The 15,199-nt window shown below is 38.0% G+C and overlaps 1 protein-coding gene across 1 annotated transcript; it reads left to right on the forward strand.

The window, feature by feature from the left end:
• Positions 1-11,203: 11,203 nt before the first annotated feature.
• Positions 11,204-12,142, forward strand: LOC138425617 (putative olfactory receptor 2B8). The gene has a single exon (XM_069563739.1). It carries the CDS (start codon positions 11,204-11,206, stop codon positions 12,140-12,142), a length of 939 nt encoding a protein of 312 aa, XP_069419840.1.
• Positions 12,143-15,199: the final 3,057 nt, after the last annotated feature.

Consider the following 15,199-nt stretch of genomic DNA (forward strand, 5'->3'; position numbering starts at 1 on the left):
GAACTAAGGAGCTTCTTGATGAAAGTGAAAGAGAAGAGTGAAAAAGTTGGCTTAAAGGTCAACATTCAGAAAACTAAGATCATGGCATCTGATCCCATCACTTCATGGCAAATAGATGGGGAAACAGTGGCAGACTTTATTTTTGGGGGGCTCCAAAATCACTGCAGATGGTGAATGCAGCCATGAAAGTAAAAGACACTTACTTCTTGGAAGAAAAGGTATGACCAACCTAGACAGCATATTAAAAAGCAGAAACATTACTTTGCCAACAGAAGTCCATCTAGTCAAGGCTATGGTTTTTCCAGTAGTCATGTATGTCTGTGAGAGTTGGACTATAAAGAAAGCTGAGTGCTGAAGAATTGATCCTTTTGAACTGTGGTGTTGGAGAAGACTCTTGAGAGTCCCTTGGACTGCATGGACATCCAAACAGTCCATCCTAAAGAAAATCAGTCCCAAGTGTTCACTTGAAGGACTGATATTGAAGCTGAAACTCCAAAACTTTGGCCACCTGATACGAAGAACCCACATTTGAAAAAACCCTGATGCTGGGAAAGACTGAAGGCAGAGGAGAAGGGGACTACAGAGGATGAGATGGTTGGATGGCATCACCGACTCAATGGACATGAGTTTGAGTGAACTCCTGGAGTTGGTGATGGACAGGGAGGCCCAGCACACTGCTGTCCATGGAACAGCAAAGAGTCAGACATGTCTGAGCGACTGAACTAAACTTACCTGAATGGTCTGGTGGTTTTCCCTTTCTTCAATTTAAGTCTGAATTTGGCAATAAGGAGTTCATGATCTGAGCCATAGTCAGCTCCTGGTCTTGGTTTTGCTAACTGTATAGAGATTCTCCATCTTTGGCTGCAAAGAGTATAGTCAATCTGATTTCAGTATTGACCATCTGGTGATGTCCATGTGTAGAGTCTTCTCTTGTGTTGTTGGAAGAATGTGTTTGCTATGACCAGTGCGTTCTCTTGGCAAAACTCTGTTAGCCTTTGACCTGCTTCATGTTGTACTCCAAGGCCTAATTTGCCTGCTTCTCTTGACTTCCTCCTTTTGCATTCCAGTCCCCTATAATGAAAAGGACATCTTTTTTGGGTGTTAGTTCTTGAAGGTCTTGTAGGTCTTTATAGAACCGTTCAACTTCAGCTTCTTCAGCATTACTGCTTGGGACATAGACTTGGATTACTGTGACATTGAATGGTTTGCCTTGGAAGTGAACAGAGATCATTCTGTCATTTTTGAGATTGTATCCAAGTACTGCATTTTGGACTCTTTTGTTGACTCTGATGGCTGCTCCATTTCTTCTAAGGGGTTCTTGCTCACAGTAGTAGATATAATGGTCATCTGAGTTAAATTCACCAATTCCAGTCCATTTTAGTTCACTGATTCCTAAAATTTTGATGTTAACTCTTGCCATCTCCTGTTTGACCACTTCCAATTTGCCTTGATTCATGGATCTAACATTCCAGGTTCCTATGCAATATTGCTCTTTACAGCATCGGACTTTACTTCCATATTCCGTCACATCCACATCACATTCTAGATAATGTCAAATTATTATCCAACATTATTTTTCCAAGATGGAAATGGGAAGAAATGTTAATTGCAGGTCTGTAATTCCCTCCATCTCTGGACACCCTATGCAATACTAATCTTTACTCGCCCTCCTTATAAATATTACAATGGGATTTAACTCATAGAGAGATTACTGAGAAAATTCTACTCTAAGAATATTTTAAGGAAAAGATAATTTCTCCCTATGTGTAGAATGTTATTTAAAAAAATGTATTTTATGGTTCTATGGGAAATGCTTGGCTGTAGCAAATAAATTAGTTACAGAAGATCTGTATACTTGTCTGATTAATGACATATAAAAACTAAGATACTTCAAACCTAAATAGCTTTCTCTGAGATAGCTTATACTACTAATTAGAAGTTGTCTATTACTCTGGAAGAAAATGTGTTCCAGTGGGGAAAAGAGATTTTGAGTTTTTTGAAGCTGCTTTTGATGGCTACGGCCAAAGCTTTCCATGGACAGATGCTAACTGTTCCTGTCTTTTGCCTGTATAGTCAAGTATATAAGTTGTTTTGAAATTAGTTGATCTTCAAACTTCAAAACACACAATACCCATCAAGTTTCCTTCAGTTTACTTTAACAATTGTAGCTATCTTGTTTAACTCAGTCATGTGGAAATAAATGCAAAATTGAGTTGAACTTAAACCATAGAAGTTTCATTACCTGGAGGGAGGGTACGGGGAGGGAGGTGGGAGGGGGGTTCAGGATGGGGAACACTTGTGTGCCCGTGACGGATTCATGTTGATGTGTGGCAGAACCAATACAATATTGTAAAGTAATTAGCGTCCAATTAAAATAAATAAATTTAAAAAAGTCAATAATTTTTCTGTTTGTTTATGTAAATCATTACAACTTTCAGATAGAATTTGAACAATGTCATAGAGGACTGGTAGTTTTTCCTCAGCCATATTAGAAGTTTGGAAGTAAAATGTGGTGGTTGACCTTTAATATATTTACCTTAAAGATTAGATAGGAACTGCCTAATTGGAACTCTGTGATTCCTTAAAAGTTGGTTATGAATATTAGATAAAAATTAATTTACTTTTAAAATTAAGTAACTGAATGAGTTGTTATTTATATATGGATAATTATTTCTGCAATTGCATAAAAATAATCTCAAGTGTTTAGTAAAATATCTAAACCATTAAATGAGGAGAGTTAAGGTAACTGGGAAGTCAAGGGAATTATCTGACCTCTGTCAATTATGAGACGTTATAAAAGAGGCAGATTAGGTATCCTCTTGCATTCTCCTTGATATTCATTTTCTCTGGGGATTGTCATCTCTGGGCAGCTAGGCAACATCAGCTAATTAACAGTACAGGACATACATTCCTCAGAGACTTCAGCCAGGTAAACAGTTTTCACCAGACCAGTTTTACTGCAGTTTCATATCAATCTCATGCTTTCATAATGAGCTCTCCATCACAGAGCCAAGACATTATGTTCAGAAGGAATCCTGAGAGTTTGAAATTGCCTTCCTATGTCATCCTACCAGCTAGACACAATGCTGATCTTCAGTATCGTGTGAAGGTATTTGAAGTTATCAAGAGAAAGCATCTTCTTGCTTAAGGAAATTTAAGGACATTCCAATTCCAAGTTAGTAGAGTCAACTGGTATACCCATTTCATACAACCTGCGTCCTTAGTCTATATACACAAGTTCCAATGTCCAGTACTGTATTAAAGGCAGGAACTGGAAATGACATAGGGAACGAGCTTAGTACACTCACATGAGGGGAATGAGACTGAGAGGACAAGAACTCAATCTCTGTGGTACTTTAGGAATTGGTAAGTTAGTTTGTTTTCAGTTGCAAGTGTTCCTTAAAGGCTAAATTGAGTAACATACATGTTAAGTTGGCAAAAGAAACAGAAACACCTATAGAAATTCACCAAATTTAAGAACTAAACTTAAGTGTTCCTTATGGAAGCCAACTTTGTGTTCCTAGGCATTTCCTCCTATTTTAGTATATTTGTTGTGTCTCAATATGGATATATGAAACAATTTTAATTCAGGATATTTGGCTGTCATAAAACATGTCCTTCAGTAATTGAATAATAGCATATATGTGAATGTGAACATATTAGACTGTACACTTTCATTTTTTCCTCAGCTCCTATTTGCTGTGAAATTGCAGAATGTTTCTTAAAGTATATTGTCAATATCTGTAGTTTTAAAATGTTCATTTTCTCAAAGAAATGAACATAAGTAATCTTCCAAATGCTAGTTTGACAGTTACAACAGTGAATGTCCATTTCATGGTTATTGTGTCAATGCATTTTTGAATTTATTGTTAATGAAAAACGATCATTCTTCAACTGAGGAGAAATACCAATTTGAGAGGAGAAACGTGGACCAGAAAAGGTGATCTGAATGTTTCATTTATTGGTGAATAAGGCAAATGACAATTTTTTTTTGGTGGCCTTGCACTGAGGTGATGTGTATTGTATACTGGCGACTGTCCTTTCATCCTTGTACACACTTATGAATGGACTCTACATTTTGTATGAATGGACTCTAGGTTTTGTATGAATGCTTTTGGTGTCCAGTTCAGATCTTTTCTACTGGCTGGTGGGTGCACTGGTCCACACCATATTTGTCATGAGTATTGACCAATAGCTTCAGAGCCCATTCCTTCTTCAGAAAATTGCCATCAGTTGAATGGGAGCTGCATTACCAGGAGGTCTCCTAAACTTGGTTGGGGCAGCTTGCAGTCAATGACAGATCCTTGGGATATATAAAAGACCGCCTTTGGGTCAAGTGGAGCTACATCTGACACAATGCATGCTCAACAGCTTGTTATTCTGTATACTAGTAACTAGTCACATTTAAATGACTAGGTATTTAAATTAACCTGAATTAAATTTAAACTTCAGTTCCTTAGCTGCCACCCTTGAAATGTTCAGTCAGCAACATGTGGGTAGCAGTGATTGTATTAGTGAAGACAGAATACTTTTTATCAGCAGATAGTTGTTGGAGAGTCCTGTTTCAGATTTCTCTGGGACCAGGCTTATGCTATTCCATTTGTGATCACATCCTTGCATAGCAGCATTGTCCGCTCTATTTTGCTCTTTGATTCTCTTTATCCTGAGAACATTCGAACAGTAAACAGCTTGCAAAGGAATTCCTGCTTCAGCCTCTCCTTCCCAACCTGGCCAAATGTTGTCCATATTGATTAGAACTGTTATTTCTGATACCATGATAGATTCACTTGCTCCTCATTTATAAGTCCTTTGCTGCCATTAGGGACCAGTCCTAATGTATTGGAGTTAACCTGAGACAGAAAGATTATTAAGGCAAAGGTGATTCAGTTATGGCTCTGAGGTTGCAGGGATTTTGTCTGCACCTTTTCAGGATTCCTTGAGGAACTGGATAGGGCAGAGTTTGAACTTTAAATTTATCAGTGAATGTTGCATGATTTGAGATCTCTTAAAGAGACATTATCTTGAGATCTTTTGTCTTTAAAATGTTTGGTTTGCACAGCAAGTAGCTAGTTTTCTTGAAATACTGCTTCCACTAAAATTTTAGTTATATTATGTGTCAGTAATATACAGTTATTGTAATTGTAAATATACCTCTAGCACTGATATGTGTCTGTATTAAGCATTTAACCTCTCTCATTTGATGTCTCTTCTCTTAATTAGTATAGTAGAATTATGTTCTTGTGACATATAATTTCTATTATATTCTTTAAAAAAATAATTGTTATGTAAGATGTCATCTTTATTTTGTAGAATCTGTTCAATTTTACCTACTTAATATTTTCTATATATACATACATATACTTTGATTTTTTCATTTATTTCACTTTTGTATCCAAGTATTTATTGATATGTAGCTTGTATAGCAGAATTTGCCTATTTCATGTCATATCATGATGGTTACCAAGGATAGTATTTGTTGTTCCTGTAGCTAGGATGAATGTGCTTAATATTTCTAGTTTTTATTATTTATGCAGTTTGTCTCATACATATCAGTATTCCTTATTGTGTTAGGTCTGTTGATATGTATTTTAACTAGATGATAATTCCCAATTAAAAAGCAGAATTCTTTAAATGTGGTAGGAAGGAGATAGAAATTCCTCACTTAACCTCAGCCAACTAATATTCCTTACTTTGGAACATTGCCTTCTGTGATGGTGCAAACAGCTTTAGGAAGGGTGGGTGCTGAGTAGGGAAGGAGCAAGGGATTGGTGTGACCCAGGCCAGCAGAATGTACTCTTGAGATCATTGCGATGATGCATCTTGCACCTTGATGTTTCCCATATCTGGGGTCCTCAGGAAGGAATAACTTCCTGAATTTCTTTAGAGAAAATATATTTAAAGAAGAAAATATGACGTTGGTATCTTAATTACCTTCCAGTGTAATCCCCACTTGGACTGGAATCATTTGTGACATACAAAGAAATTACATTCTTTTTTTCTGTTTTAGTTGGTGGTGTTTTTGTTTGTTATCTGACATTAAATTTTTCAGTCTAAAATCATTGATTTTTAGACCTGTCAGATACCTGGTCATTCAGCATCCCTTTTCTAATAAATGAATATTATTCTGTATAATTGCAAATGGTTTGAACAACTTCACCTTGATAGGATTTTATCTTTTATCAACTGCCTTTCTGGTCCTTATCGATATGATGATAAAATATATCATCATTTTATTACACTGGTCCATTTTTGTATTGGTGTTTTCCTTTGATGAAATAACATTTTATATTTGCCCTTCACTTTGCTGAATGCTTCCTTTATATGGCACATTTAGAAAAATTTTCCAGCAGTTCATCCAGGATGAATGTGTCAGTATTTGTATATATGTTCATGAGACTGAACCATAGGTTGTATTTGCCCTTCTGAGCAGGTGTGAGTCAGGGAATATATCCTGTCATTGCACATTTAGACTGTCAAAATTTTATAATTCTGTTATAAATTTTTTTCTATATAGACTTCTATTGTGAATACCACAGATCACATTCTTATAAGAAATCAAAGGAAGAATGAAATCTTATGAAACTGTAAACCCTGCCGTCTGCAGTGGTGTCCTCTGAATATATTCATGTCTGGCAATAAAGCAATGTGTTTGCTAAAAACACAAACTTTGATATCAAAGAGGCCTAGTTTTTGTTTACAAATTTAGGATTTTAATAATCTTGGCTAAGCTGCTTAACCACTTTAATCTATCTCTTCAAATATAGAAGGGTAACAGTAATAAATGTCAAACATTTTTTTGGAGATAGTTGAGATTATGCATGTAAAAGTTGTAGTGCGTATCAAACAATCAACAATACCAACAGTGTTGGCATTATTATTATTATTTTCAAAAATATTTCTTTATTTACTCATTTAATTTTTGACTGCATTGGGCCTTGGTTGCTGCTCACAGGCTTTCTCCAGTTACAGCAAGCAGAGGCTACTCTCTAGTTGTGGTGCGCTGGCTTCTCACTATGTTGTCTTCTCTTGTTGTGGAGCACAGACTCTAGGTGCGTGAGCTTCAGTAGCTGTGGTGCAGGAGACAGTAGTTGCAGTGGATGGGTATAGCTGCCCCGCGTATGTGGAATCATAGTTGTCCTGCTCATGTGGGATCTTCCTTGACTGAGGATCAAACCTGTGTCCTTTGCATTGCATGGCAGACTCTTCACCACTCCACCACCAGGGAATTCCAGCATTCTTAGCTATAAGTAGCATATCTTTCCAGCCTTCAAATTTTGGATACTTTGATTTTTCAAACTTTGAATGTGAGAATTTTTAATTAAGTATTGTTTTTGGAGGTGTGTGAACTAGTGCTCTTCCATACTGTTCTGTGTTGAGTGTTAAGTTAGATTAGCTTAATCCTTCTCATACATGATATATTAAATTTCTATTATGTGTACTTTTTATATTTCAAACTATCTGATTTTTTTTTCTGTCCTTACCACTAAATTATGGGACATTGAGGATATTTATGCCATCGATGAAGGAATATTCCCCAGGGCCCCTCCACCACTTCCTCTTCTTTCATTTGACTCTCTGTGGTTGTTGTTCAGTTGCTCAGTCATGTTGGACTTTGCAACCCCAGGAATTGCAGCATGCCAGGCTTCCCTGTCTTTCACCGTCTCAAGTTCATGCCCATTGAGTCAATGATGCCATCCAACCATCTCTGCCTCTGTTGATACCTTCTCCTCCTGTGCTCAATCTTTCCCCAAATCAGGGTATTTTCCAATGAGTTGGCTCTTCGCATCAGGTGGCGAAAGTATTGGAGCTTCAGCATGAGCATCAGTCCTTCCAGTGAACATTCAGTGTTGATTTCCTTTAGGATTGACTGGTTGGATCTCCTTGCAATCCAAGGGACTCTCAAGAGTCCTCTCCAGCACCACAATTCAAAAGCATCAATTCTTTGGCGCTCAGCCTTCTTTATGGTTCAATTCTCACATCCATACATAACTACTGGAAAAAACCATAGCTCTGAGTGTACAGACCTTTGTTGGTAAAGTGATGTCTCTGCTTTTAATACACTATCTAAGTTTGTCACAGCTTTTCTTTCAAGGAGCAAGAGTCTTTTAATTTCATGGCTGCAGTCACCATCTGTAGTGATTTTGGAGCCCAAGAAAATAAAATCTGTCATTGTTTCCACTTTTTTCCTCATCTATTTGCCATGAAGTGATGGGCCCAGATGCCATGATCTTAAGTTTTTTGAATGTTAAATTTTAAGTCAGCTTTTTCACTCTTCTCTTTCACATTCATCAAGAGGCGCTTTAGTTTCTCTTCACTTTCTGCCATCAGGACGGTATCATCTGAGTATCTGAGGTGGTCAGTGTTTCTCCAGTCAGTCTTGATTTCAGCTTGTGAGCCATTCAGCCTGGCATTTCACATGATGTACTCTGTATATAAGTTAAATAAGCAGGGTAACAATACCGAGGCATGATGTACTCCTTTCCCAATTTTGAACCAGTCCATATTCCATGTCTGGTTCTAACTGTTGCTTCTTGTATGAAACCTGCATACAGGTTTCTCAGAAGACAGGTTAGGTGGTCTGGTATTCCCATCTCTTTAAGAATTTTCCACAGTTTGCTGTGGTCCAACAGTCAAAGGCTTTAATGTAGTCAGTGAAGCCGAAGTAGAATTTTTGGGGAATTTCCTTGATTTTTTATGATCCAACTAATATTGGCAATTTGATTTCTGGTTTCTCTGCCTTTTGTAAATCCACCTTGTACATTTGGCTCTTACTGGCTCAGAGGTTAAAGCGTTGGCCTCCAATGTGGGAGACCCGGGTTTGATCCGTGGGTTGGGAAGATCCCATGGAGAAGCAAATGGCAATCCATTCCAGTATTCTTGCCTGGAGAATCCCATGGATGGAGAAGCCTAGTAGGTTACAGTCCATGGGGTCGCAAAGAGTTGCACACGACTGAGAGACTTCACCTTCACCTTCACCTTCACCTTTCCTTCATTAATGGGCTTCCCAGGTGGCACTAGTGGTGAAGAACCTGCCTGCCAATGCAGGAGACAAAAGAAATGTGAGTATAAATGTGGATTCAATCCCTGGGCCAGGCAGATTCCCTGGAGGGGTGCACAGCAATCTACTCCAGTATTCTTGCTTGGAGAATCCCAAAGACAGAGGAATCCGGCAGGCTACAGTCCACGGGGTCACAAAGAGTTGGACATGACTGAGTGAGTAACACTTTCACACTTTTTCCTTTACTCAGTTTTTATTTACATTTATTTTATGACAATATTGTATCAATTTCTTTCACAGAGCAGCAGGTCTACACCCAATTCAGATTCAAATTTTGAAAGCCTTAGAAGAATTAAAAATGCACTATGTGCCTAATCATTTGAATGCAATAGAACTGAATTATATACTTTCTTATGTTGCTTAAGTTAATGTATGAGCATGAAAAAGTGAAAGTGAAGTCGGTCAGTTGTGTCCAACTCTTTTTGACCCTTTGGACTGTAGCCCACCAGGCTTCTCTGTCCATGGGATTTTCCAGGCAGAATACTGGAGTGGGTTGCCATTTCCTTCTCCAGGGGATCTTACCGACCCAGGGATCAAACTGAGGTCTCCCGCATTGCAGGCAGACTCTTTACCATCTGAGCCACCAGGGAATACCAATAATCATGTCTATGCAATAATACATAGTTATGAATATGGTAATAGTGATGAATATGGTAATCAGCTAACCTTAGGGCTGGTGTTGCATTTGGTTTGATGTAAGTAATGTTTCAAGATAGCTCCCAGAAAGGTGCATATGTAAAATTAACCTAATGTAAATGGATGTTCTTAGATTTTTATAATACCAAAGTGTACTTCCCTTTATATCTTCCCTCATATTATTAATACTTTTAGTTTTACATCCTATCTTTGACCTGTCATTGCATTGGCAGTGCATCTGTGTTTGTATATATTTATCTAATTATTTATCATACGGAGTGTTGAAACCATTACACTTTGTGCACAGATTACACAATTGAATATCTTAAAAAAATATTTATCTTGATTAAAATGTTGATAGTGCATAATCTTATTTCTTTAGGAATTCCAGGCTTTTAGTTGCTAGTAATACATGAAAATGAAATCAACATAAAGAAGAGGTAAGTGATGATCATTGAGTTTTGAACTTCTGCTGTGAACTGACTATTTTTGTTGTTTAGTCACTAAGTCATGTCTGAGTCTTTACGACTCCATGGACTGTAGCCCACCAGTTTCTCTGTACTAGAGTGGGTTGCCATTTTCTTCTCCAGTGTATCTTCCCAATGCAGGGACTGAGCCCACATTTCCTGTATCTCCTGCATTGGCAGGCAGGTTCTTTACTGGTGAGTCATCAGAAAAGCCCATGGACTGACTATGTACAGTGAATAAAGTTTTGGAGTTTTTGTTAAATTGGTGTAGTAATTTTAGTTATCTCAAGGGCAAGCATTAAGCACTATAATTGAATGGTAATATTTTCAAACTCTCGACAGTTTATTTTTTACTACTACACAAAAAGATTGGGGTATAGCATTCACAAATATAATGTATTAGGAATAGAGAGACAACAATTCTGCCAAAATGTTTACATGCAGCACTCTTAGTGATACTTCAAATGTAATATAATCCTTTGTATAAGTATGTTCTAGCTTATAAAATTCTATATCTGAATGCATTTTAGAGATTTTTTTGTATTATTCAATTGCATGTGAGATATGTACACATACAGTTATGTAGAATTATGAGATACATATTTAAAATAAACTTTCTCCCTCTGTCTGCATCTGCATCTTTCTTACTCTTTCTAATCATTCTGCTTTGATTTTCCTTACTTCCAATTTCTCTAAAATGTACATATATAATTATTGTACTTCAATCCTATTAATCTCAGTCTGAAAGACGTGTTATATCTATGATTGATGCAAACCAAGGTTCATTGTTTGATCTTAGTATTCTATTATTTTCTTGTATTAAATATCAATATATAACTTTTTGTGAACAGCATAGAACTAATTGAGTTAAGATATATCAATTTCAATGGGTACATGATTTATTCAAATAGTTATATATAAAATCGTGTGGCCATACCTTTGAACATGATAGATTTTCCTCTTTAACCCTGCTCTTCTTTGGAAAATAGCTTTTATAAATTGTTAAATGCTTGCTTTGACAGGAGATCTGTGCTAGGAAAAAATGGAACAGAAAAATGGAAGTTCTTTCACTGGGTTTATCCTACTAGGCTTCTCTGACAGGCCTCAACTTGAGCTCGTCCTCTTGGCAATTCTTTTGATCTTTTACACCTTCACTTTGCTGGGAAACACAACCATCATTGCATTGTCCTACTTGGACCCACGTCTTCACACCCCAATGTACTTTTTCCTCTCTAACCTGAGCTTTTTGGATATGTGCTACACCACCAGCATCGTTCCCCAGTTCCTGGTTAATCTCAGTGGAGCAGACAAATCCATCTCTTTTGGTGGTTGTGTAGTTCAAATGTTCATCTCTCTGGGTTTGGGATGTACAGAGTGTATTCTCCTGGGAGTTATGGCATTTGACCGCTATGCAGCTGTTTGCAGGCCCCTTCACTACACAGTAATCATGCACCCCCGTCTGTGTGCCCTGATGGCTTCTGCTTCATGGATCATTGGTTTTGCCAATTCCTTGTTGCAGACAGTGCTCATCTTCCTTTTACCACTTTGTGGGAGAAATAAATTAGACCACTTCCTTTGTGAGATCCCTCCATTTCTCAAACTTGCCTGTGTTGATACCACTATGAATGTGTATATGACCTTCTTTGGCAGTGTCATCATTCTTCTCACACCTGTTTCATTAATCATGTTGTCCTATGGTCGGATTGTCAGGGCCGTGTTAAGAATAAAGTCCACTGCAGGGCAGAGAAAAGCATTTGGCACGTGTGGGTCCCACCTCACGGTGGTCTCCCTGTTCTTTGGCACAGCCATCTCTGTGTATTTTCAGCCCAGTAGCAGCGACTCCCAGGATCAGGACAAGTTCATGTCTCTCTTCTACACTGTCATTATCCCCATGATCAACCCCCTCATATATACGCTGAGGAACAGGGATCTGAAGGGAGCGATGAAGAAGATGCTTTGGAAGGACTCTGACTCCAGATGATGGATGAGGAGGACAGTTTAATAGAAGGACTTTGAATGGCAGAACTATTCAGATATATATGTATGCCCCATGAGTTATCTAAAATTTCCTTTGGCAACTCTGCAGGGAATTTGTTTCCTTCATTCCCGATGAATAAGTTTTTGTATTCATTTCAACTTCCAGAGATGCTGATTCAGTGTTCTGACAGCATCTGCTTTGTAGTTACTGCTACAAAGTAAAATCCAGCTCCAAGGATTTTTTATTTGCACTCCCATTTGGGTACATTGGGAGTGCAAATGGGTACATTGGAGGACTTCCCTGGTGGCTCAGACAGTAAAGCGTCTGTCTACAATGCCAGAGATCTGGGTTCAATCCCTGGGCCGGGAAGATCCCCTGGAGAAGGAAATGGCAATCCACTCCAGTACTATTGCCTGGAAAATCCCGTGGACAGAGGAGCCTGATAGATTACAGTCCATGGGGTCGCAAAGAGTCGGACACCGCTGAGCGACTTCACTTCACTTTGGGTACATTGGTCACATCTATTTGCAAAAAGACATGCGTTTATATTACATGAAGCCCAAATAAGAACATAAAACCACTGAAACACTGTAAGGAATATTATTAATAATATTTTCTAGGGGTTACTAGAAGATACCATTCATTCTTTTATTTGGATCATGGCTATACTAAAATTCCATGGTTTGATGATTTGATCAGACGTTTTTCACTGATGTAGGTGGAGCACTTGTGGGGAAAATAAAGTTGAATCTCAAAGAAAATCTTGCTGCATTAATCCCGGTAAAGCCATTCACACATCAGGTGCAACTGTAACCTCAGCAGCGCAGCAGCCATATTGTGTAGGATCATTTCAGAGAAGGCCGCCCTAGGACTCACTGAGCGAAGGGTATGATGCACTGCTGGCAGTGACACTGGTAGCCCTTCGTTGGTAAGCACACCAGGTAGTTCTTACGTGCATTTTTGTTCACAGCAGGAGAAAAACACCGATGTGAGGTACAAAGTTGGTTATTTTAATTTTGTGAACCACCTAGTTCCTCTCTAAAATAAGATTTTTAAGTGAGGAAATTTCGAGGGCATTATATCTGAGCAGCACATGACCCAAGTTCTACTGCCTGTTCTACACATTTTACCTCCTGTGATGCAGCAAAAGTTTCAAAGGGTAAAATATATTTAGATTATTCTCATCATGCCATTTTATAAACTCTTTGATTTAGGCATCAGTTGATTAAGACCTTAGAATCTCTCCTCTGCTAAAAATCCCGTGAAATTTGAATTTAGTGAATATTAGAAATAGACTGATTCCCAGGAAATCCCATGTTTGGTGGAGATGTCCTCAGACTCATCAGAAGGAAATTGAAAAAACAAATAGTGTGTCTATTAATTTAAAAATATGTGCCTAAGCTTTAGTAGCAGCTGTCTAATTGTGAAATAACTGTCACAGAGTTCTGAATTATGAGTAACAAAACAAACATTCCAGAAAAAATTAATCTGCCATTCTAGGTCTTAGATCCCCACTCAAGCTCGGTTTACAGTATAAATTTATTTTCAGGTATAGATTCTGTTTGTGTCAGTTAAATGTCATGAACAGTGTGTTTTTCTCTGGAGGTTAGAGCTTTGACTGTGCTATCATCAAAGAAATATTTATAATTTTTGGGTAGATTTCCCCAGCATGCACCACAGGGCAAGTAAATGCATTTGTGTCTCTTAGTGGAGACAAAAGCATGACAACTATCACACAGTTCCCTATCCTAGCAGCTAAGCGTCCTCCTGTTTTCGAACCCTTCCAGCCAGTTTGCCTGAGAAGTGGTCTTGCAAGCTGGACATGGCAGTGTGGGTAAATCACATACAGGGTCAACATTTTATCTATATTCCTAACAGCACCACACTCTTCACCCTTGAATTAAACACTTGTGAAACCAAGTATTTTGACCCCACAATAATGCTGAATAATACCTGATTAAAAGCAGTTTGGAGTGCTGTGTACTCTGAATGGTAAGAAATTTCCCCCTGTCTTATTACTCAATCAGGTCTTGATAGTTATGCCCAAAGAGTCACTTACAAATCCCTCAACGATACTTTCTTTGGTGCAGAAACCCTCAAGGTCACATGACGTCACAAAGCCCATTTTCTTGAATGAGCAGCTACTTGTCTGGTCCTAAGGACTGCCACAAAAAAAAAAAACAAAACCAAAAAACGAACAGATTTGTTTTAAGCAAATGCCTGAGTGTCATTTGGATGCGTATATTACTTTAGAATAAATTACAGATAATAAAGGTATCTAGATCTCAAGGTAAAATAATAAAAAAAAAACACTTAAAGGATACCACATAACCAAAGTTGAGTTCTGTTTTGTAAATTTTTCAAATGATACCTGCCTTTTCAAGCTGTCCCTCTTTAGTTCCCAGAACAGGGATTGAACCCATGGCCCCTGCAGTAGACGCATGGAGCCTATACCCTGGAACGGTAAAGAATTCCCTCCTTTTGAATTCTTAATATCTGTGAAATGGCTGCAGTGGGTGTATTCAGGCCTTGGCTAAATTATTTGATCCCATCTGGAGTTCAGAACTGTCAATACACCCAAGAGCAAGTCATAATCTTTCATCATTTTTGCCTTCTGAGGAACACAAAGTGAACACAGTGTGCTCAGGCAATGTGTCACCTTGGAAGCCTGAAGTGTCAGTCAGACTCCTATGAAACCAGCACCAGACTGACTAACAATTAGAAAATAATACAAAACAAGAGCAACAACATGTGCAATGTCTGTGAGAACACAAACCAGTCAGACACTGCTTCCTGAACTTAGGTTTTTAACATGGAATATATAAAATAAATGAGGGACTCTCACTTGTTTAACTTGTATCATACAAGTCAGCAAAGGAAGGCTTGAGAGTTTCTCACCTGATATGTGTCCTCACCTTTGTAGTCGTATTCTGGCTTTTAGGACTTTTATTCATTAGAATAACTGTAGTCTGTATACTGTATGTTTATCACATTCTAAACAGACCCTATCCACCCTGCTAAAAACATTAGTAGAATGGTAATCAGCATATAGTGACCCCT

Source organism: Ovis canadensis, chromosome 20, assembly GCF_042477335.2.
Source record: "Ovis canadensis isolate MfBH-ARS-UI-01 breed Bighorn chromosome 20, ARS-UI_OviCan_v2, whole genome shotgun sequence".
In the NCBI taxonomy this organism is placed as follows: Eukaryota; Metazoa; Chordata; class Mammalia; order Artiodactyla; family Bovidae; genus Ovis; species Ovis canadensis.